Genomic DNA, 24,926 nt, shown 5'->3' on the forward strand with positions numbered 1-24,926 from the left:
ACAATCTGACAACAGCACCCTGGTAAGGGAGGAGTTGTAATAGTGCCCTCTTGTGGACATTGCTAAGTGAGAAAATGGTGAACAATTTAAATCCTGCAGCAAGTCTATCAGCAAACTTTTGGCTAAACTATAGAAACTTGCTATGCAATAAAACTGCCTGGTTCTTGAACCACATATACTCTTTTTATTAGTGAGAAGCATCATATAGATACTGATTTATGTGTCTTTTGTGTAAGTACGGGAAATATTTAGCCAGTATATAATATTTATAATTTACAAGAGATTTTAGAAAAAAATTGGCAAATGGATTGCTTTGAATCTTGGTAGGAAAGGCTAATGCTACTGAAGCAATTTTTAAAAAAATCCAACTGGTGAGTATAGTAACAACACACAAGTGATAATAGGCCAAACAACAGCTTGCATATTAGAGGAATGAATAAACCAGTCACCAAAATTGAGATTTGCCTATGTGATATGATCTAATGGAAATAGTTTAATTAACACTTATGATTAAAATCATTATTAATTTCTTTAACTTAAAAAAAATTTTTTTTCAATTACCATTGATATACAATAGTGATTAGACATTTATATGACTTATGAAGTTATCACCTTATAAATCTAGTATCCATCCAACACCTACATAGTTATTACAGTATTATTGTCTATATTCCCTATGCTGTACTTTACATCTCTGTGACTGTTTTTATAACTGGCAATTTGTCATCTAATCCTATCCCCTTTTTCACCTTTTCCTCAACCCCCTCCCATCTGGCAATCATCAATTTGTTCTCTATATCTATGAGAAGTCATTATTAATTTCTATGATTAAAGCAGTCACTGACATTTTGGGTGTTAAAAATAAATGATTTAAACAATTTGAAATACCAACTATTTTTAAAGTTTTAAAAAATTTACCTCAGCATTTTAAGTCAACATCAGGCACCCTGTTAGACATTTTACATAGACTCTCATTTAATCCTTTCAACTTTGTGATATGAGTATTACCAACCCCGTTTTATAGATAAATAAAACAAGGGTCAGAGAAATTAAATAATTTGCCCAATGTCACAAAACATTTCTTCTCTTTATCAAAGAGAACCAGAATTCTCTCTAAGCCAGATCTCTTTCTTCTCTCCACTACATCAGATAATCACCTTAAAAAATAACAAAATTAGTTCTATCCAGTTTGGCTCAGTGGATAGAGCATTGGCCTGCAGACTGAAGGGTCCTGGGTTCGAATCCTGTCAAGGGCACATGCTCAGGTTGCAGGCTGGATCTCCAGTAGGGAGCATGCAGGAGGTGGCCTATCACTGATTCTCTCTCATCATTGGTGTTTCTATCTCCCTCTCCCTTCCTCTCGGAAATCAATTAAAAATATACATATTTTTTAAAGTTAAAAAACCCCACAAAATTACTTAAAGACATGTATAAAATAGTATTCTGGTAACTGCATTATTTTGCTTCTCTCTATAAATTTGTTGAATTTTGCTAATTAAGAGTGAAGTTAAATAAGAAACCTTATATAGCATTATAAGATCTATAATGATGCTTTTTGTGTATTGTAGAGTTACTTGTACATTAGCGCTTGCTGTATGGTACTTGCTAATGTTACTTGTTTTGCTAATTTGGTCATATATTTCAATTTCTGAAAAAGTTGCCAAAAGCTGTTAAAAGGGAACAATGGGCATATTTTTAAAGTTCAGTAAATCAAAACAATGTGGGCACATGCTAAAGATTAATTTAGGATCATTTACATATATGGCATCTAACAAAAAGAGAGGCACTTTCTTTAAGCGTAGAAAAAGGAATGCAACCTATTTCTTGCAAGGGCACATGAGCGGATCTCATATCCTCACACATGGCTTTGTTTTCAAATTCTTGAAAGGGCAGAAATTCTTTTAATTTAAAGGTGAGGCCATGGAAAATCTGGAACAGCTGTAGAAAACCGTAGAGGAACGCAGTGCCACGGCCACTTTTTCAGTTTGCGACACCACCCCAGGGAGATCTGACCCTCTACGCACACTGTTCTGAATTATCAAAGAGAGGCACCCCTGTCCCCGTTGCTACAAACGAGATGCTTCCATGAAATTAATTGTCTCATTAGTTGATCCGCCTCAAGGATGCGGAGTGTAGAGAGGAGCGCAGGCAACCATTTGGACTCAGAGAGACTCCAGGCTGCCCGAGGAAGGAGGCTGAGAAAGGGGCTCCATTCTGCTCACTGGGTAGTAAGACTTGGGGGACAGCCGTATCTCAACACGCTGTCCAAGGGACCTGGCAGAACCCATGGCGATGACTGTCTTCAAGGTCACGCCGAGTTTAAGTGATTTTTACCGCCCCACATTCCAGCGTGTCCTTCCCTATCGATTCACTTCCCTTGGTAGTTCATCCTTCTGTAGTTATGGCATTTTTATTAGGTAACAACATCTCATCTCTTTTCAGTAAAAATTGTGCTGCTACATTCTTTTTGGAAACTCCCACCAGTCACTGTCAGGCACTGAGGGGTTTCCATCCATGTTGAGGGAGGAGTTGGAAAATCCTGTTCTCAAAAGAGACAGGTTAAAAAAAAAAAAAGTAATCTTATTAGGACTTCTGTTTTCAATGTCCAGAGACAAGTTCCAGGGGAGAAAAGCAGATAACGGAACAGTGTGCTGTCCACTGGTGAGACCTGCGCGTTGAAAGTAGGTTAAGCTGGAGTAAGCAGCTTGCTCTGGCCATAAACAGCGCACACAGCTATTTGTTTAATGAAGACCAGCGGACCAGGGCCCATCAGGACTGTGAAACCACCGGGCTGAGAGCGCCGGGAGCTACCTGAGCTCTGATACCTGGGAGGGATTACATTTTGCCTGGGGTGGTGGCGGTGGCGGTGGTGTGTGTGTTGCCAATACTGTCAGAGGGTTCTCTCCCTACACCTACCTCTTCCTCCCCTCTTCCTCCTGGCTGTTTGTTTTTTTAAAATATATTTTATTGATTTTTTACAGAGAGGAAGGGAGAGGGACAGAGAGTTAGGAAGGGAGAGAAACATCGATCAGCTGCCTCCTGCACGTCCCCACCGGGTATGTGCCCGCAACCAAGGTACACGCCCTTGACCGGAATGGAACCCGGGACCCTTGAGTCCGCAGGCCCACGCTCTATCCACTGAGCCAAACCGGTCAGGGCCCTCCTGGCTGTTCTGATAAGGAGAAGACTAGTTTGGAAGAGCTGCGGAGGTCCCCTGAGTTTTGCAGCCAGCCTCTGAAGGAGCCACCAGTGTGTTTCTGTGTTTCCCAGCAAGAACGGAGTTTTGGGGGCGGGGGGTGGGGGAGAGGCTTGCTCTGTCCACGCTAGAGAGACTACACATCCGTGGGGTCCACCCTGCCTGACACGAGAGCGGCTTTCTCTGGCTCCCGGGAGAAGTGGGCGGGAGCAGTGAGGACAGACATTCCTCCCCCCACCCCCCCACCGCCCCCAAGGATGCCATCCCTCACCTGTTACTCATCTGCGCTTGATGCTCCTGAGTGCTGCCCTCTGGAGGCACCTGTGCCACTAACTGGCCCTCAGCCCATGGGTGCCCCCCCCCCCCCCCCCCAGAGGAGAAACCCGACGGACGGACGGGCTTTCAGGGTCCCGCGGAGAGCCAGCGTGTCCAGATGGGAAGGCAGCCGCGCTCCTTGGGCTCCAGCTAAAAGCTGACGTCCCGTTTTCTACAAGAAGCTAGAAACCGTGACTCTTGCATGAAATCCTTGATTTTTTCAAAACTGGCAACCTAACTCAGTTAAAGAAAGAAAAACAAACAAACAAAAAAAAAACAGACCATGGGTGATGCAGACAATTCCTTTGCCAATTAGAAAAAAGTACCCCTCTGAGCGGGGGGCGGGGAGGGGGGAGGGGGAAAGGACGGGGGCAGCCAGAGCCTGGGTGCTAGTCCGATGCGCCCCGGCGCGCTCTCGGGGCGCTGGCCCAATGAGCGACCCTGGCTGGGCTGCAGCCTCTGCGCGCTGCGGGCGCTGCCTGGAGGGACCGGGACCGCGCAGGCCGCCCTCCTGCAGCCGCCCAGTGCGCCATGTAGCCGCCAGGCTGCGCGCCAGGTTCTGCCCCGGGGCCTCAGGTTCACAAACCCCGGATGAGGGAAGAGGTAGCTAGAGAGCAGAAAAGCCAACACCAATTGCAAGTGTCCCCTTGCTAAGGGACCGTAGCATTTAAAATGTTCGCACTCTACTCTCCAAGCCTCCTCTGCATGGTGAACCTTGGAGCAGTAGGCAAGTTTTAGACAGTATTTTTCTGAGTTTTTTTCCCTTTATATGTGAGAAGGATTTACTTGTTTATCTACTTTTATCTTTTTTTTTTTTTTTTTTTTGTATGCTTCATGCACTTTATTTTAAAAGATTACCTGTACTGGTCTACTTTGTGTCAGATCACTTTATAGAATTATTTCTAATTCTGCCCTGGCCAGTGGCTCAGTTGATTGAAGTGTCATCCTATATACCAAAAGGTTGTGGGTTCGAGTCCCAGTCAGGGCACATACATAGGTTGTGGGTTTGATCCCTGGTCAGCGTGTGTGTGGGATACAACCAATCTCTCTCTCTCTCTCTCTCTCTCTCTCTCTCTCTCTCTCTCTCCAGTAAAAATATATCCTTGGTGGAGTAAAAAATTATTTTTAATTCTGGCAACATACTGACAAGGTAATAAAATTCCCCCTAATTTGTAGAGAAAGATTCTCAGATTCAGAGAAGTAATTTCCCCCAAACCAGCTAGGAAATGGCTCTGTGCTGGGCTTCAAACCTAGGTCTGTCTCACCAGGAAGGTGTTGCTGCCCTAAGATGATAGGATGACTCTGTTACTTCTACCTGAGATGGCAAAGCTTTGTCTTTTCTCGCAAATACAAGAAAATACCCTAGTTGGTGGCTTCTTCTCCCCCCTTTTTATTTCTTGGTAAATGCGAGAACAGTTCTTTTACAAAGCAAAGGATGCGTCTGTGCAGTTATATACTTTGAAAATGACAGCACCAGATGTACATATCCCAATGAGTGTTGTTCCTTCACAACACTGGTTGCCTTGGTGATTGGATACTTCTTCCAACAATGCTGACTCAAAGGTCGCCCATCACTACCTTTCTGGTGCCTCTCTTTTGGAGGTGCCTTCATAGCCAATTAACAAACCATTCAAAGAAATTAGGCACATTCTCTCAGTGGCATTTACTGTTTGAAACCTCAAATGATAATATCCAGCTTCTCCAGCCACCCCATTAATAAGCTTTGAGTACAAATAATTTGAGGCTATTTCCAAAAATTAATCCCAGTCTCAATGAAGTTAGATTTGCTTCCAGAAGAATATGCTGGAGGTTTTTAGATTGTCTGTGAAAAAGGAGTTCCAAAAATATTCTGAGTCTAGAAGCACCATTGTTTAAGTGTGTGACTTTGAAGGGGACGCATGCGTTGTACTGGGCAAGTCCTGGCAAGTTGTTTAAACTAAATAGAGTGTTAGGATGGTGGATGGTGATTAGGCTTTGAGTCTGAACTCAAGAGGAAGAGAGATTGGGTTCAAATCTTCCCTTTACCACTTGCTAGCTATGTAGCCATGCACAAATTACTTAATCTCTCCATGCCTCAGCTTTCTCTTTTATGAAATGGAGATAGTAATAGAATATGTAGAAGCTCCTAGAACAGTTGGTGGTATGGAGTAAGTGCTATTTAAATGTTGACTATATATTAAAATCACACATATCACCTTTCTCATCACCCTGAATTATAAACATATTAGGCAAGATCAATAACAAGTCAGGCATGTTTTCTATAAGTAGTCATCATCAACTGTAGTAGTAAAATATTCTTGTGTCAGAAAAGTAATTTTGTTTGGTTGTTAAAGTCAAAATGAAATCTGTGAGTCTAACGGTTCTCTATCTAAATACATTTCATTTTATTTTACATCCAAGAAACCCATATGAAAATAGAGATGCCTGGTATGGCATCCCAACATCAAAAGCCTGAGATACCTGTGGAATCTTGGAAAAATATTCATCCAACCCATACCTCTGCACATTTATGATAGGAACATAACCAACATTAAATGAAAAGGGAACCCACTGTATGGGATAATGTATATTTGGTAATGATACATCTGATAAAGGGTTAATTTCCAAAATATATATATAAAGTATTCATACAACTCAACAAAAGGAAGACAAACAATCCAATTAAAAAATAGGCAAAGGACCTAAATAGACACTTCCCCAAAGAGGACATACAGAAGGCCAAGAAACATAAAAAAATGCTCAGTCACTACTCATTAGAGAGAGGCAAATTAAAACAACAAGAGGTATCACCTCACACCTGTCAGAATGGCTACCATCAACAAATCAACAAATAACAAGTGCTGGCGAGGATGTGGAGAAAAGGGAACCCTCGTGCACTGCTGGTGGGAATGCAGACTGGTGCAGCCACTGTGGAGAACAGTATGGAGTTTCCTCAAAAAAATTAAAAATGGAACTGCCATTTGACCCAGCGATCCCACTTCTGGGAATATATTCTAAGAATCCTAAAACACCAGTCTGAAAGAATATATGCACCACTGTGTTCATAGCATTGCTATTTACTATAGCTAAGATATGGAAACAGCCCAAGTGCCCATCAGTGAATCGATAAAAAAGCTGTGGCACATCTACACAATGGAATACTATCCCACTGTAAAAGAAGGAACTCTTACCCTTGGAGACAGCATGGAGGGACTAGGAAATTATTATGCTAAACTAAATAAGCCAGTCAGAGAATGATAAGTATCACATGATCTCACTTATATGTGGAATCTAATGAACAAAATAAAATGATGAACAAAATAGATCCAGAGACATAGAAGCATGGAATAGACTGACAAATCTCAGAGGGAAGGGAGTAGGGGAATGTGGGAAGAGATTAACTGAAGAACTTATATGCATATATGCATAGCCCATAGACACAGACAATAGTGCTGTGAAGGCTTGGGGGAAAGAGCGGGTGTGGGAGAGAGAGGGACAATGGGGGGGAAAAGAGGACATCTGTAATACTTTCAATAATAAAGGTAATTTTTTTTTAAAAGAAAGTAGTTTTGGATTAGTTGTATATCTATATTGCAAAGTCTAGGGCAATCTCTAAAAAATTTTAAGTAAGTATAATTGACTAGAGGCCCAGTGCACGAAATTCGTGCACGGGGGGTGAGGTGTGTCCTTCAGCCCAGCCTGCACCCTCTCCAATCTGGGACCCCTCGAGGGCAGTCAGATATCCCTCTCACAATCCAGGACTGCTGGCTCCCAACCGCTCGCCTGCCTACCTGCCTGCTGATTGCCCCTAACAGCTTCTGCCTGCCAGCCTGATCACCCCCTAACTACTCCCCTGCCAGCCCAATTGCCCCTAACTGCCCTCCTCTGCTGGCCCAGTCACCCCTAACTTCCCTCCCCTGCCAGCCCGATTGCCCCTAACTGCCTCCCCTGCTGGCCTGGTCACCCCTAACTGCCCTCCCCTGCAGGTCTGATCGCCCCCAACTCCCCTCCCTTTCAGGCCTGGTTCTCCCCAACAGCCCTCCCCTACAGGCCTGGTCCCCCCCAACTGCCCTCCTGTGCAGGGCTGGTTGCCCCCAACCGCCCTCCCCTGCAGGCCTGATCACCCCCAACTGCCCTCCCTTTCAGGCCTGGTTCCTCCCAACTGCCCTCCCTTGCTGGCCTGATCTCCCACAACTGCTCTCCCTTGCTGGCCTGATCACCCACAACTGCCCTCCCCTGATGGCCATCTTGTGGCGGCCATCTTGTGTCCACATGGGGGCAGCCATCTTTGACCACATGGGGAAGGCCATCTTGTGTGTTGGCATGATGGTCAATTTGCATATTACCTCTTTATTATATAGGATATGCTGAGAGAGAATAAAAATGGAATTGTATAAAATTCTCAATTAAAATCAGAGGCAAAAAATAATGGAATTAAGAAGATAAAGAACAAGAGCAATGAATAGAAAACAGTAATGAATATGGTAGCTATTAATCCAACTATATCAATAATTACTTCAAAAATGAGTGGTCTAAATATACCAATTAGCAGAGACTGACAGCATGGATAGAAAAACAATACCCAAATATATGTTGTCTGTAATAAAACCCACTTTAAATATAAAGACACAGATGGATTAATAGTAAAGGAACATAAAAAGATAAACCATGCTTACACCAATAAAAAGAAAGCTGAAGTAGCTATATTAATTTCAGACTGGGCTGACTTCAGAGCAAGGAAAATTACCATGGATAAAGAGGGGCATTACATAATGATAAAAGGGTCAATTCTTGGCTAATGGGTTTGACTCAGTGGATAGAGTGTCGGCCTGTGGACTGAAGGGTCCCAGGTTTGATTCTGGTCAAGGGCATGTACCTTGGTTGCGGGCACATCCCCAGTAGGGGGTGTGCAGGAGGCAGCTGATTGATGTTTCTCATCGATGTTTCTAACTCTCTCTCCCTCTCCCTTCCTCTCTGTAAAAAAATCAATAAAATACGTTTTTAAAAAAAGGGTCAATTATCCAAGAATACATATAGTATTAACATATATGCACCTAAAAACAGCTTCAAAATACATGAAATAGAAACTGATACAACTGTAAGGAGAAATAGAGATGAATCTACTATTATAATTGGAGACTTCAACACCCCTCTATCAGAAACAGACAGATTCCACAGGTGAAAAATCAATAAGGACATAGTTGAACTCAATAGCACATCAATCTACTGGGTATAATTGACACCTATTATACTTCATCTGACAGTAGTAAATTATACATTCTTCTCAAGCTCATGCAGAGCATTCACCAAGATAGACTACATTATGGGCCATAAATCACACCATAACACATTTATTTATTTATTTATTTATTTAATAAATCTTTATTGTTCAGATTATGACAATTGTTCCTCTTTTTCCCCCCAGAGTTCCCCTCTACCTGGTTCCCACTCCACCCTTTGCCCTTACCTCCCCTCCACTGTCCTCATCCATAGGTCTACAATTTTTGTCCAGTCTCTTCCCGCACCCCCCACACCCTTTTCCTGCTGAGAATTGTCAGTCCACTCCCTTTCTATACCCCTGATTCTATTATATTCACCAGTTTATTCTGTTCATCAGATTTTTTTATTCACTTGATTTTTAGATTCACTTGTTGATAGATATATATTTGTTGTTCATAATTTCTATCTTTACCTTTTTCTTCTTCTTCCTCTTCTTAAAGAATACCTTTCATATAATACTGGTTTGGTGGTGATGAACTCCTTTAGCTTTTTCTTGTCTGTGAAGCTCTTTTTCTGACCTTCAATTCTGAATGATAGCTTTGCTGGGTAGAATAATCTTGGTTGTAGGTTCTTGCTATTCATCACTTTGAATATCTCTTGCCACTCCCATCTGGCCTGCATAGTTTCTGTTGAGAAATCAGCTGACAATCGTATGGGTGCTCCCTTGTAGGTAATTAACTGTTTTTCTCTTGCTGCTTTTAATATTCTCTCTTTGTCTTTTGCTCTTGGGATTTTAATTATGATGTGTCTTGGTGTGGTCCTCTTTGGATTCCTTTTGTTTGGAGTTCTGTGCGCTTTCTGGACTTGTAAGTCTATTTCTTTCACCAGGTAGGGGAAGTTTTCGGTCATTATTTCTTCAAGTAGGTTTTCAGTATCTTGCTCTCTCTATTCTTCTGGCACCCCCCATAATTCGGATGTTGGTACGCTTGAAGCTGTCCCAGAGGCTCCTTACACTATCTTCATATTTTTGGATTCTTTTTTCTTTTTGCTTTTCCGGTTGAGTGTTTTTTGCTTCTTTGTATTTCACATCTTTGACTTGATTCTTGTGATCCTCTAGTCTGCTGTTAGATATCTGTATAATATTTTTTATTTCAGTCAGTGTATGCTTAATTTCTAGTTGGTCCTTTTTCATATCCTTGAGGGTTTTGCTAAATTTATTGGCCTTTTCTAGAAAACTCTTGAAAAACCTTATAATCGTGGTTTTGAACTCTATATCCAGTCATTTGCTTTCCTCCATTTCTTACATTTGTGATCTGTTTCTTTGTCTCCGCATTTTGGCTGCTTCCCTGAGTTGATAGAGTGGCTTTGTGTGCTAGGTGTCCTCTAGGGCCCAGTAGCTCAGCCTCCCTAGTTACCTGAGGTAGACACTCTTGGTGCACCCCTTTGTGGGCTGTGTGCACAGTCTTGTTGTAGTTAAGTCTTGATTGTTGTTGGTATCACTGGGAGGAATTGACCTCCAGGCCAATTGGCTGTGAGGATCAGCTGTGTCTATGCTGGGAGAACTTCCGTGCTGGAGACACCCTTATGAGACAAGACTTGTAAAAGCCTCTGTGCTCAGCTGGGATGGGGCGGAGTCTCACAGCGGAGCAGACAGTATTTGTTTCCCGTCAGCCCTGCCCTAATAGGCCCCTGTGTCTCAGTGTCCCGTGGTAATGGCTGCAAGGACCTCTGAGAGAAAGCCGCCCTCAAGTTCTGCCCACTGCCAGACAGTCCAGTTTCTACTCGAATGAGTCTAGGTCCCCAGAGTCTCGCCCAGAATTGTAGTTCAGTGCAGTCAGGAGCTTTTGTCTCTCTCCCGCTTGAGAAAGCCAGCTGTGTACTCAGTTGCCCGCCCTCTCCGCATGCGTGCGCCTTGGTACCTCTGCCTTCCGCAGTTCCTCTGAGTCTCAGTGTGCTTTTCTCTTTCCTGACAGTCCAGTTTCACCCCATGTGAGTCTGGGTCCCCAGAGTCTCACCTCGAACTGGAGTTAGGCGCAGTTGGGAGCTTTTGTCTCCCTCCCACTTGAGAATGCCAGCCGTGCAGTCAGTTGCCAGTCCTCTCTGTGTGCGCGTCTCAGTACCTCTGCCTCTTGCAGCTCCTCTGAGTCTCAGTGTGCTTTTCTCATTCCTTCTAGTTGTAGAATTTCCACTCAGCCAGCCTTCCTGTGGTTCTGGATGATGTCAGTTTTGTCTTTTAGTTGTAGTTTTGAAATTGTTGTGCAAGGCAGCAGTTTAGGTGTTTACCTATGCCACCATCTTGGTTTCTCCCACCATAACACATTAAAAAGAATAGATGTCATATAAAGTATGTTCTCAGGTCACAGAGAATTAAGTTAGAAAAGATAACAGAAGAATAGCTAGAAAATTGCAAATATTTGAGATTAAACAATATACTTATTTTTTTCATCATTTTAACCATTTTTATTTTAAAAAATCTTTATTGTTGAAAGTGTTATATACGTCCTCTTTCCTCCGTCCCCCCATTGACCCTCTCTGGCCTGCCCCAGCACCGCTCCCCCTCCTCTCCCCCCCCCGTGCCCCCTCCACCTCAAGCCTTCACCACCCTATTGTTTGTGTCTATGGGTTATGCATATACTGTATGCATACAAGTTCTTTGGTTGATCTCTTCCCAACCACCCACCCACTCCAGTCTTCCCTCTGAAATTCAACAGTCTGTTCCATGCTTCTATGCCTCTGGATTTATTTTAGTTTGACAGTTTATTTTGTTCATTAGATTCCACATATAAGTAAGATCAAGTGATACTTGTCTTCTTTGATTGGCTTATTTTGCTTAATGATAAATTACTTAGCATAATACTCTCCAGGTCCCTCCATATTGTCCAAAGAGTAAGAGATCCTTCTTTTTCACTGCTGCATAGTATTCCATGGTATAAATGTATTACAGCTTTTTAAACAATATACTTCTAAATAGCACAAGGGTCAAAGAAGTCTCAAAAAAAATTAAAACATATTTGGAACCAAATAAAAATACAAGCACTATCTATCAAAATGTGTGGGATTCAATGAGAGCAGTGCTTAGAGGGAAATTTATAGCATTAAATGCATACATTAGAAAAGAAGAAAGATCTAAAATAAATCATGTAATCTGCCACCTTAGGAAACTGAAAAAAGAAATGATATACCTGGGATCAGGCATCAATAGAAGGCCCAAGTACGCTGCATGAGGAGGAGGTACCCCATGTCATCCACCAAGTTGCACCAGAGCTTCTTCCTCAGCTCATATGTATGACCACATGGAGTAGTGGGTCCCCTAGGAGCAGCTGTTTGAGGAGTGAAAAGGCTGACTTGATTCAAGGATGGGTCAACTTGGTATATAATGGACTACAGAGGGGTCCAGAGAGATAGCAGTGAAAGGGGAAGTCTTCCCATGTGTAGAATTTTTGGTATTGCACTTGGTTATCCACTTTGTATGGAAAGAGTGGTGGCCTGGGATTAGAATATATATGGACTCAGACAGTGGTGACCAACCAGAAGTTTAAGAATAAAATTCCCTTTGCTGTCCGTGTCTCAATTGGGGCATTTGCTTTCTTGGTATTAATACAGATTTGATACTCTAATATTTTCATTCTTGGCCCTGTGCGCCTCTGTTTCTCATCTGTCCCACTTATCATGGGAAATCAAGGGCTTACCACTGAGGTTCCTACATAGTCACATGAGTTTCTTTGGCATATTTCCTGCTTCTTTATTAGGACCACTTGTAATAATCTAGGGAAAGTTACTTTAGTTATTCCCAAACTTTATAGCTATGTTTCCTCATTGGCAAAAATGTGTCTATAAATTCTCTCTGAAGTCTTTAAAAATTTTTTTTTATTGATTTCAGAGGCAGAGGGAGAGAGAGAGATAGAAACATCACTGATGAGAATCATTGATTGGCTGCCTCCTTCATGCCCCCTACTGGGAATCAAGCTCGCAACCTGGGCATATGTCCTGACCTGGAATTTAACTATGATCTCCTGGTTTATAGATCAACGCTCAACCTCTGAGCAACACTGGCTAGGCTCTCTGAATTTTTTGTGTTCTACCTTTGTGAAGACTAGGATATATGTCTGACCCAGCCAGACATGGATGATTAACTTCTCTTAAAATTCAAGTGTCTAGACCTGCTCTAGTCTTTTCCCCTCTCCCCCTTCACCTTCTGTCCCCCAGAGTATAAGCTAACTGAGAAACAAGACTAATCGTGCAGTAAGAGTTTCTTTCTTAGCTGTGAGTGGGATTCCGAAATATTCTGGAGCTCCCTTCCTCTGTGTGGGGTGGATTGCACCCTCAGGGGAGCTCTTAGGTACTGGATTGCAGCCTCCATGGTTGACCCCAGGTGTCTGAGCAGCCTGAGGGCAGGGCTTCAGCCCAGGTTCCTGATTTTCACTTCTATCTTCTGATGGGCCAGGTGCCAGTCCAGTTGTCTGAGGCTCTGACCCTTACTCCTAGTTTCTGCCAACTTCCTTTGTTTGGGATATTTCTACCTTGATCCATATGTGGATTTTTGGGGCCAAAACTGGTCAACAGGATGCTAGAAAATCCCTGCTTTCCAGAATGCCACATTCCTCTTGCTCTCAGATCCGGTCCTTCACACTGATGCTGGCCCAAATTGTACATGAATTCTCTACAACTGCACCTGAGTTCACACTAAAACCTTGAACCTAAACTGTTAACATTTGCAGCCTGGGTGAGTTCTCTGCCTGGTGCCAGCCATCTCAGCAAGATTCTCACAGTGAGTGCCCACATACCCATCACTTCAGCTAGTCCTTCTGCTTTGACAAATTAGTCCCTGCTAATGAGAATTAAGTCCAGAGTAGAGCTCCCTGATTAGATTCCCCACCCTATGAAGGGTAAAATTGCTGGCAAAACAAGTGACAAATTCTCTAGAACGTCAGCATTTATCTTAATGGGACTTTGAGGATTTAATTTAGGTTTAGTTGTGACAAAAATACCTTGCCTATTTAATAGTTTTGCTGTGCATTAATCAAAAATTAGTCTAGGCCTCCATCACAACATATAGAGTGTTCCTCCAAAATGTACACACACACTTTGAATAATTATAAAGGCAGTGTTTATTAAAATACATTGTATTTTAAAAATTGAGCTATTGGCTGTTAAAGTGTGTATACATTTTTTGGGGACACCTTCTGTGGGTGTATCTATCTATCTATATATCTATATAAGAAAAGCCTAAGCAACTGTTATGGTGGAACGACCAGAACGGCTGGTCACTATGATGTGCACTGATTACCAGAGGACAGATGCTCAACACAGGAGCTGCCCCCTGGTGGTCAGTGAGCTCCCACAGGGGGAGCACCGCTCAGTCAGAAGCTGGGCTCACTAAGGAGCAGTGACCTGATTGGTAAGGAGCAGTGATCCACGGCAGTGCTAAGGAGCAGCGAGCTGATTGGTAAGGAGCAGTGAACAGGCGGGCAGTAAGGAGCAAAGGGTCCCGGACTGTGAGAGGGATGTCTGACTGCTGGCTTAGGCCCACTCCCCACGGGGTGTCCTGGACTGTGAGAGTGTGCAGGCCGGGCTGAGCTCCCCCCCCCCCCAGTGCACAAATTTCATGCACTGGGCCTCTAGTATATATATAATTTTTCCCATAATTATATTATTTAAATTTTCCATGACTTCAGATTTATAGATATTCAAAAGGGTAGGTATCTTCTTTCAAAGCAAGAAAGGCTTAATTATTAACAGAAAACAAATAATATTAACACATACATAAACCACAGTGAAATAATTTCCTGGGATTATAAAACAGAGAACTACTTATATGCCAGACATTCTGACATCAACTATATACCAAAGGCGGAAAAGTATCAGATATCAAGAACCAATGTAGTCTAAGAATTAGCAGGCAGATAATGGCTTGTAATAAACCAGTAATTAAATGACTACAGTTAGTTATAGTAGTTAATAACTAAACACTTGTTGATCTTTCCAAGGACAGATAAATACCTTAAAATGTATTATATTTTTTAGAATTTTCTAAACTAAGATCTTACATTTGTAAATATTTACTCAAAATCATTAGCTAGCTTGTACAAAAATATATATTTTTTGCCTTCTTCATTCCTGATGAGATTTTTCTGTGATAACTTTACATTCAGACATTGCCAGTTGTCAACCAATATTTCCCATTGTTATGCCTCTGGCAAAAAATATACATGGTAACCAAGAGCAAACATAGAAAAAATCTAGGAGAAATCCTATATAATAAAAGCCTAATATGCTAAGTGTCCAGTCAACCAGTTGGCCATTCAAGCAATCAAAGCATAATATGCTAATGATATGCTAAGGCTGCTTAACTGCTCGCTATGATATGCACTGACCACCAGAGGGCAGACAGTTGACTGGCTGACCAGTCGCTATGATGTGCACTGACCACCAGGGGCAGGCAGTCGACAGTTGACCAGTTGCTATGACGTGCTATGATGTGCAGATGCTCCAACTTGTAGGTTAGCTTGCTGCTGGGGTCCGGCCAGTTGGGATTGAGTGAGATGGGCCAGACATGCCCTGGAGCCCTCCTGCGGTCCCTCCCCGGCTGGCCAACCTCCCACATCCCTCTCCAGCCCCGATCGTGCACCGGTAGGGTCCCTCGGCCTGGCCTGTGCCCTCTTGCAATCTGAGACCCCTCGGGGGATGTCAGAGAGTCGATTTCGGCCCGATGGTGGAACAACCAGTCACTATGACGTGCGCTGACCACAGGGCAGACGCTCAATGCAGGAGCTGCCCCTGGTGGTCAGTGCACTCCCACAGGGGGAGCACTGCTCAGCCAGAAGCCAGGCTCATGGCTGGTGAGTGCAGCAGAGGTAGCGGGAGCCTCTCCCACCTCCGCGGATGTCCCGCGAGGGCTCTTGGACTGAGAGGGCACAGGCCAGGCTGAGGGACCCCCCACTTCCGAGTGCACGAATTTCATGCACCGTGCCTCCAGTATATTGATAAACACCATCGTCGACTAGCAGTTGAGTGACCAAGGTTGCCAAGAAAGCAATTCCTACTCCAAGGCCAAAACCAGTTCGAGATCTATCAGAAGTCCACCACAGTCCAATGGAGAGTGCAGCCAGTGTGAGAGACAACTGTATGTTGTCGTCAAAGTCCACTTTAGCTCTGGCATGATTTATACCAACAAGGGCGGCTACGGTGGCACCAAATTACACTGGAGCACCCTCTTTTAAATTTATGTGGTTCTCTATTGCCTGTCAATGCAGGGGTATAATAACCCAATCACCGCAGAAACCCCCTCCCCCCCACCTCCACTATCTTCTAAAATCATTGGGTAGCTTAATCTTTAAGTAAATTACACTTCACTTGGGCCGATATGAAATGTTACTTTTATTCTGTGGCCCACGGGTACATTCTGGCTCTGGATAACCCACAGTGGATGATTTACACACAAATGAAGAACCATTTTGCATGTGATGCAGTCTGGGAGGGGTCCTAAGGTGTACAACTTAGCACCACCTAGAGGCAAGCCCACAGTTCAGAACAGTGTCCTTCCTGAGCTCAGTTAAGTGGCTGAACTGATTTCCTTCAAATCAGAATGCAGTTACGTGAGAAGCAATGGCTAGGATACCTACTGGCTGATTCCACCTCATCATGCTGGAACAATGACTCGAATTTAAGGAATAATATATGGAGGAAGATCATTTAAGACCGCCGAAGAAGTGACAAGGGAACCGCATGGCTGTTGGTCCCAAGAAGCTATTCTGGGTTCAGCTTCATGGATGTCCACCCAAGCAGAGCAAATGGTGGGCAGACTGAAGGTTCAGGGCCCCTTTTTGAAAAATTCAACCCAAAGTACCCCAGGTCTGCTCCCGAGAATGAAGAAACAAAACTCACATTGAAAGCATCTTTAAAATTCTATACTTGAGCCAAACATTTGGGAATAGAAGCATCTAGACAAATTGGAGGTGAGAGGAGGGATAGAGCTGTCTTCTAACTCAGGGTTTCACACAGCAGAAGCGGGGAGCCCGGCAAGTCCCCAAGTTCCCCACACGGGCGGGCGTGAGGGAGAAAGCGCTGGCTTTAATAGAGGTTGGTCTTTTGTATGATACGAAGGAACTCTTCCTCGTTCACTTCGCCGTCCCCATCCCGATCCGCTTCGTTGATCATTTCCTGCAGCTCCTCGTCATTGAGGTTTTCCCCCAACTCGTTGGCCACGCGCTTTAGGTTTCTGAAAGAGATCTTCCCAGTTTCATCATCGTCAAAGAGCCTGAAAGCCTTCAGAATTTCTTCTTTGGTGTCTTTCTCGGCCATCTTTTGAGTCATCACGGCCAAGAAGTCATTGAAGCTGATTCTCCCGGTGCCTTCCTTGTCCACCTCGGAGATCATCTTCTTCATCTCTTCCTTCTTGGGCTCAAAGCCCAGCGCTCTCATGGCCACCTTCAGCTCCTTCACGTCGATGGTCCCGCTTCCATCGGCGTCGAAGAGGTCAAATGCTTCACGAACTTCTTGCTTCTGATCTTCAGTGAGTTCAGGCTTAGGACCCGCCTTTTTTTTCTGGCTGGTAGAGGCCACACTTGGCTTCCTAAAGCCGGAAGCCATCGTCCTGCAGCGGTTACCTTCTTAACGGCGGTCCCCCTGCGCGCGCCGGGGCGCCCCCACCTGGAGCGCCCCCACCTGGAGCGCCCCCACCTGGAGCGCCCCCACCTGGAGCGCCCCCACCTGGAGCGCCCCCACCTGGAGCGCCCCCACCTGGAGCGCCCCCACCTGGAGCGCCCCCACCTGGAGCGCCCCCACCTGGAGCGCAGGCGCAGCCCGGCCTCCATCCTTCCCCAAAGCCGCTCCGTGCGCGCGTGCTCCAGCGAGGCCCTGCTCACAAGCCTTCCATGGCTGCGGCAGCTTCCTTCGCTAGGATCCGCAGCTCCCTTAGTGATTACCCCGTTTCCACCAGACGAGACCTGCTCCGGCACGAGCTGCCTGTAGCCACAGTTGTCTTCGTAGCGCACTGGCACTTGCTCGTCTTTCCAGGCCATTTGTCAGAATCTGCAGGACCAGGTGTAGTTAGAGGGTCTCCCTCCCTCTTTTCCATACTAATTAAAAAAAAAAAAAAAAAAAAAAAGCCCTCTTGGTCTGAGATTACTCCAGGGTAAATTTAGGATAATCAAGATTGGGTTTGATCCCTTGGCATTACATGTGGGGGAAGAAGGAGGAGAGAATATTAAAAGTCACACCATGTGTTCAAATTGACATAAATGGAAAACAGATAAAATGGAAAAAGTTATGTATAAAATTTGTGGAAGTTTGTCTCCTGACATTACGCTCAACAATAATAACACTGCACTCGTTTATTTGGCACACACTGGAATATGAAATGTAATATCCAACTGTGTGATTTACTCTCAGTGTTTCAATTTTATATACTCAGTATAATTGCACTCGAATAGGGGTCATAATTTCATTCACTAGGCTTTTGATTTGGAGAGACGGGTTAGAATACTGCATTCTGGTATTCGGGCATTAAAAAAAAACTCCTTTAGCAGCACATTACTCTCACTGTTTATCATCCAATCAGGCCGGGCTGAAACCCACTCTCCGAGTGCCCTGCGTGGCAGTGGATACAGGCAGATGATGCAGAACAGGTTGGGCTCAAAACTGCCTCCTGAGATTGGAGAGGCAAGAGGAAACTGGAAGCCTTTTAAATAAAAAGGAAGAAGGAAAAGTAAGCCCGTAAAGGAACTGCCTTTAGAACTGCTCTATATTTCTTCAACTTTTATTAACAGTTAAAAAAAAAGCTGACTTTTTTTGCATTAAAAAAAAATCTCAATTTATCTCTACTTAACCTGTTACAAGAGTTTGTTTTTGTTTTTTTTTTTAACAGTTTTTGTATCACCAGCATCTAGAAGAGTGCTTGACATATAGTAGGCAAATTAATAAATATTTTTGAATACATGCATGAAAATTAATGTTGGTCTTAAAATACTTCTGAATTGTCAAAATAAAACAAACAAAATCCCCAAAGATTTAATTATGGCTAGGAGTATTTTACAAATTTTGTGTTGTTTTTATTTGTTAAACTTTAAAAAAATATATTTTTATTGACTTCAGAGAGGAAGGGAGAAGGAGAAAGAGATAGAAACATCAATGATGAGAGAGAATCATTCTCAGTTGCCTACTGCACGTCCCCTACTAGGGATCGAGCCTGAATCTCAGGCATTGCCCTGACTGGGAATTGAACCATGACCAGGTCCTGGTTCATAGGTCGATACTCAACCACTGAGCCACATGGGCTGGGCTGTGTTGTTTTTATTTTTTATTTGAGGGGCTGTGTTATTTTTAAATGAGTGATCAGATTTTGTTTACATGGCATGCATGTTTAATTAGCCAGATCTCACTACCTTCCCTAGCCCATATGTGACTTAATGGACAGAGGGCCTGGGCACAGGGTTTCTAAAGGTCAAAGAAATTTACTTAGGACCCTCACCCCCACCCCAAGCACCTGTTACAGAGGTGTTAATGCAGAGTGGACTTGGGCAAGTAGACACTCCAGCTGCCAATCTTCCAACACTGCCAATCCTGCTGCTTTCTTCACCAGGTCAGAAAACCTGGGATCTTATCCTAAACCCATGCTTTATTATCTCTGTGCCCTTGAGAAAGTCAGTTAACCTCCCAGACTCAGTTGAAGCATCTGCAAAGTAGGTATAGTAATACACCTTCCTAATACGGCTCCTGTGCATGTTCAGGGAGCTACTCCAGGGACAGTTAGTTCTCTCGTGAGTCAAAAAGGGATGGGGAATTGTTAGTTGAAGCTGAATTCCTCCCAGACATTGTTCATTTCTTTTGACACTTCTCCTTGCCCAAATTCAAGCCAAGCTATGCTGTGTTGGGAAAAACTGAAGGATAGAGGCTGCCTTATACAGGGCTACATTTGGGACAAGATGAGGTCAAAGCACAATGGTTGTCATGGTTTCCAGATGTGTGCAATCAACAGTCACAACGAAGGGCCACCAAAAGCTCCCTTCATAGAAAACAGGGCCCTCAATCAGAGTCCGCTCTTGGTGGAGAGTTACTTTATGTTCATAAACTGTCATCTGGTGTAAAAAGGAAGGAAAATTTACATTGATTGTATGCCTAGGATTGAACTTGCTCCTCACATTTGCTGTCCTTTTTCATCGTTGCCATCATTTCCCATTTTGCAGATGAAAAAAAAAAAAAAAAAGAGAGGCCTAGGAGAGGTTTGTAACATATCCAAAAGTACTTGGCCAATAAATGGTCACTCTGGGATTTAAACCTTGGCCTGTCTGAGTCCAGTGCTGAGGTTTTGTTTACATCATGCTGCCTTCTCCAAAAGTTGACACTAATACCAAAATGTAGTATCACTGGGAGGATGTGATACTGACTTTCTTCCCTAAACCTAACAATAATTAAATATCTTGCCTAGAAATGTTTTAACAAGATTTTGTAGGATCTCAGACAGGGTCCCATCCTGAGGCAATTCATGGAGAGAATGAGTGGTATTTACATTCGTGCGTCTTTAAATCTGCTTCATGTCATTCCCTGCTTTCAGCTCCAGGTATAAGTTTAGTGGCAAACAGTCTGGGCAAAGTGCACTTCATTGACATTAGTGAGAATCTATATCACACTGTGAAAATCAGTTTAATTGCTTTAATGTCACTTTTCAAGTTCTAATAAAACTGACATAAAGTAAATGAGATATCCTGGAAAATCGATGGATATGAACAATTTTGTTTTGTTTCTTGCACTTAAAATTCTTTGTACAAGAATGTCCTAGGTAATATCCTAAATCAGCAGTTGATTATCTGAGAGAGGGAAAAGAGATGGTTGTTTAAATCTGGTCATGGAAGCTTAACAGCTGGGAGGGAGGAAAAAAGAGGTGCTGGAATTTCACAACAGGGTCTGGGGTCAGCTGAGACCAAGAGAAAGGACCCATACAGTTTGCTTATTCTAATTGTTTGATTTTCTATTTGACTTGCATGGCATGAAAAATGCGAGCCTCGAGAGCCTTTTAAAATTTAAGTTGCACTCAGCAAATTCAGCAAATTCCAGGTACCACCCAAGGCAGAAAACATGCATAATAAAATTTCTTTATTGCTACCTATTTACTTTCCAACACATGTAGAACAGAGAAAATACAAATGCTTAACACTTCTACTAAGCAGGACAACTGTGCCAGGGTGGTGGAGGGGTGACCCCCAAACCAACAATAACAGAACTAAACTATTTATTCTTGAATATGTGAAGCCATTTACAAGAACTGGACTGAGCAGCAAGCGTTTTACAATCCCGGTGGTCTTTGAAAGAGATTATGAAGTTCAGTACAGTGACTCAGCCCAGGACTTTTTGGCAAGCCCAGGAACAGACTTAAGTGTCCAGCCAAGGGCTACATAATTTCTCATTCCACAAACCCCAGAAATAAAGAAATACTCCTCTCAGATATAAAAGCAGACTGTGTTTTAGAAAAGAACTTACCAGAATCTCACTCTGCTTCCCAAACTTTCACCCAAATACTCCTAGTAGGAAAGAAGATCTAAAGCACTTCCTTGGGACCCAGAGAAACATTTGGAAAAAGCCTCTAACAGCATGAAATGTCTTTATAAGCCTGTGTTTTCTCTTTAAAAAAAAAAAAATGAATTGTTCTGCTCTGTAGCACATTTGCTGGTTTTATTATGGTTCTGAATGACTGACCATTGAGCAAATTTAATTCCCTTCGGAGATAAACACACTATGCATGTGTTGTGACTTTACGTGTATCCTGAGGACATGACCAGAGGCTAGCAGAACTTATATTCTTTAGCAAACTCGGATCTAATGTGGAGCTTGAGGTGAAAAAAAAAATAAAGATCAATGATGTTCTCCTCCCCACCCACCCAAGTTCCTCTCCCCTTATACATCATTCGGATTTGGGAGTCAAAGAAGAGAGAGGAAGGACCTGTGGGGAGCAGAGAAAGGAAGGCGAATGGATCTCCAGAGCATTTTGAACTTGAGAGGTGAAGTGAGAAGAAATGCATCCCACAAAAGAATGACTGCTTGTTCATCCCAGAGCCTAAATTAGCCCTATTTGAGCATTGCTTTGATGGAAACAAACTGAGAAAAGACACAATCTATGTTGATACAAATTCAAAGCAGAACCTCACAGGATGTATGATCCAGCAGTTCACCACGCTATACGAAATCTGCAGAGGGCCCCCACCAAGTGCAGGCACACAGCGGAAAATGCAGAACCAAGAGGTCTGGGAGTGGCTTACTTGGATTTTTAAAGTATCTCAGAGGCTAAGCTATTGGTTTACTCTTTGGTCCACCTTCTTTCATTCTCTAAGAGGCTTCAGCTTCCGAAGCTGACTCCTCTGTTAACTTGAGGAAAATTTTCCGCTCACCGAAGGTGGAAAGGTCAAAAGCCCTCAGGGGTGTTAGTAACACAGAATGAGCCAAGTAAGCTGCATGTTCAGAGTGTATTTAAGGATTAGCAGAAACCTTGAGAGTTTGTGCCCTTTTAAAATACATTGAAATTCAAATTAAAAAACAAAACCAACAAAATAAATGTGCAGGCCCAAGAAAACAGATCTTGTGGAAAACAGGTCCGGCAGAACTTGACCTATGAGCTGCATGTTCTTCCTCCAGTCCTTGTGTTGGCCACTTCTTCTACTGGGGTTCCAATAGTAAAGATACATTTTAGAGGAAATGACAGAGCCAGAGGGAGAATTGAATTCTAGTCCAAAGTCTCATCATGACTAGTGCCTTTTTTTCCCTTAATATATTTTTATTGATTTCATAGATGAAGGGAGAGGGAGAGAGAGATAGAAACATCAGTGATGAGAATCATTGATCGGCTGCCTCCTGCACACCCCCTACTGGGGATCGAGCCCACAACCCAGGCATGTGCCCTTGACTGGAATCGAACCTGGGACCTTTCAGTCTGCAGGCCAATGCTCTATCCACTGAGCCAAACCAGCTAGAGCATGCCTAGTGCCTTTAGCGCAGCATGAAAATATCTTAGTGAAGGATAGAGCATGCTGTAGAGACAGCCCCTGGGGGAAAGTGAACTACTGCAGATACAGCAATTATTTTGTTTTGTTTGCTCCCCTGAACCAGCTTGGAAGGAGAGGAGCCCTCTCTGCTCACCATGTCGCTGTGTCCTTTTCACCAGCGCCCCTTTGGGCCTAGAGAGCCGCTGTGATTGGCAGTGAGGATACAGTCTTGGAGGCTACCCCTGAGGTCCCGTGCACGGCACAATGAGGGATCAGAATAGCTGGGACTCTGACCTTCTGCCCCAACAGCCGTCTCCTCCCCAGCTCGTTGGGAATTGGGGAAGCGAACTGAAAATGACAGTGATGTATGCCTTTCATGAAGAAAGGACTTGCATTAACAAAACATTCTAAGAAGTGGATTTCAAATAAAAAGCAGTTCCATGACTGCAATGTACATTTAAAAATAAGCGTCTGAACTAGTAAATTACAGTTCTCCTGCATTTCAAAGTTTAGCAGTTGTGTCAGCAAACAAAACATCAAAAGAAACCAGTAGGTCATGTTAGTCTCTTCTGAAGCAGCAGCTAGAAATCCCTTCCTCAACAAGTAACCATATTACAGCTCCCTCCTGCTAAGCCTCCAAATAGGAAAGGGGGTGCAATTAGGGCAGGAGGAGCTGATGTTGCTCTCATCCTTTCCAACTGGCACCTGACCATCCCCATGGAGGCTTCTCATTTAGATGTTGGTTAAACATCTTTTGAAACTCAGTGGGTTCAGCACCCAGAATTGCTGGCTTTTCTACTTTCCATCGTGTTCCCCACTTGCTACTTTGCATCTGCAAAGTCCTTTCCAAATTCCTTTGGTTTCTGGATCATCCTTATCTGAAATCCATGTTCTTTTGTTTTTTTCCTTTGGCAAAAAACACTCAGGATTCCTTTTGCCCTGAATGCTGTGCATGACACAAAGCTTAGAATGGGAAACTGGGTCATTTCTTGTGCTATTGTTTTCAATTACACCTCATACACAGTGTTTGCCTGCCAGGGTGATCTCAGGCCCCATTGCATTAGTGTGAGCCCATAGTTTGTTAATTTTAAAGTTCCCCACATCCTTTAAGAACAGATTTCATACAGGCGCTTTGAAAAATAATATTTTAAGGATAACATATGGGAATGAGGCAAGGGGAGAAAGAGGAAGCAAGTGAGCTCTCAGATATAAACTCATACTTCAAACTCATCTACCAAGTTCGACTGAAAAAGGCGAGAGTATATGCATGTTACCACAGACCTGTCACTGTGAATGTACCAAAATTGTGAGTATTTGGTGAATCCTAAGGAAGTGACAGACCGTATTTAGACTCTTTTTCTGCGTTAAAAGTGAACATCCTAAGTTCCCAACACAGTCGAATTTTAGAAACTAAAGCATGAACAATATATTTTACGCTTACATATTATTCTAAATAAAGGAAAGGATGCTTTAGAATTCCTGGTTCATTAAGGATTAATTTAGAATATACAAAAACCAATAAATTTGAATTTAGTATGTGGGCACTCCAAAAATTTACAAGGCTAGGATTAATGCCTAGATAAATGTAACAAAATTCAGAACATTTTCAGGAATTGTATTCATTATCTTAGTAGTAGAAAGCAGCTTTGGGGGTTCAGAATGAGTCTCTCCAAAAGGTGCCACTCTGGCATGCAAATTATTTCTAGCTGAAATAATCTGGCCTTCCCTTTTACTGCCTAAAAGAATTTAAGACAGAGGGCCTGCTCCGGGAAAGGAGCTATCATCACAGATAACTACAGACGGGAAGGAACCTAGCGAAGCCCATTTGATCAGAGTCCTCTCTGTGTCCCATGTTTTTCAAGATGGCCCGGCAAACATTTATTTACTAAACATTAACTCTTTTCATCCCCTTGTAAATTTGCCTTACTTCCTTGAAGTCCTGGACCCCTGCTTCCCCTTCTTGGTCCCGAATGACACATATACCTCATTTAGCTGCAAGGGAGGCTACGAAACGAATTCTTTATTCTGGGTGACCATGCTACAAGTTTAAAAATCTATTATTATGGATGAAGCCTCTGCACATGACTCATGTGCATATTCCTCTTAGTTAGACAAACGTGAGTTTGCAAAATACATCTTGGAGAAACCAGAGGTTATGACCACTGAACCAAGAGACCTGAGTTTTTGTCCATATTCTTTGACTTATTTTCTATGTGAACTTGGGCAAGTTGCTTATGTCTTGTGCA

General features: G+C 43.2%; 1 protein-coding gene and 1 pseudogene across 2 annotated transcripts; both read right to left on the reverse strand.

Moving 5' to 3' along the window:
• Window positions 1-14,821: 14,821 nt before the first annotated feature.
• Window positions 14,822-16,028, reverse strand: LOC308255930 (insulin-induced gene 2 protein-like; annotated as a pseudogene). The gene is made up of 3 exons: window positions 16,007-16,028; window positions 15,663-15,890; window positions 14,822-14,949 (listed from the first exon to the last, which is right to left on the reverse strand). The product of its transcript is annotated as an insulin-induced gene 2 protein-like (transcript).
• Window positions 16,029-16,780: 752 nt separating this feature from the next.
• CETN1 (centrin 1) lies at window positions 16,781-17,299 on the reverse strand (the record flags this gene model as incomplete). Its single annotated transcript, XM_080683921.1, has 1 exon — window positions 16,781-17,299. The coding sequence occupies one exon, from the start codon at window positions 17,297-17,299 to the stop codon at window positions 16,781-16,783; it is 519 nt and encodes a 172-aa protein (XP_080540047.1).
• Between the last annotated feature and the right edge of the window lie 7,627 nt (window positions 17,300-24,926).

The sequence above is a fragment of the Plecotus auritus genome (genome assembly GCF_963455305.1).
Source record: "Plecotus auritus genome assembly, chromosome: 8".
Lineage (NCBI taxonomy): Eukaryota > Metazoa > Chordata > Mammalia > Chiroptera > Vespertilionidae > Plecotus > Plecotus auritus.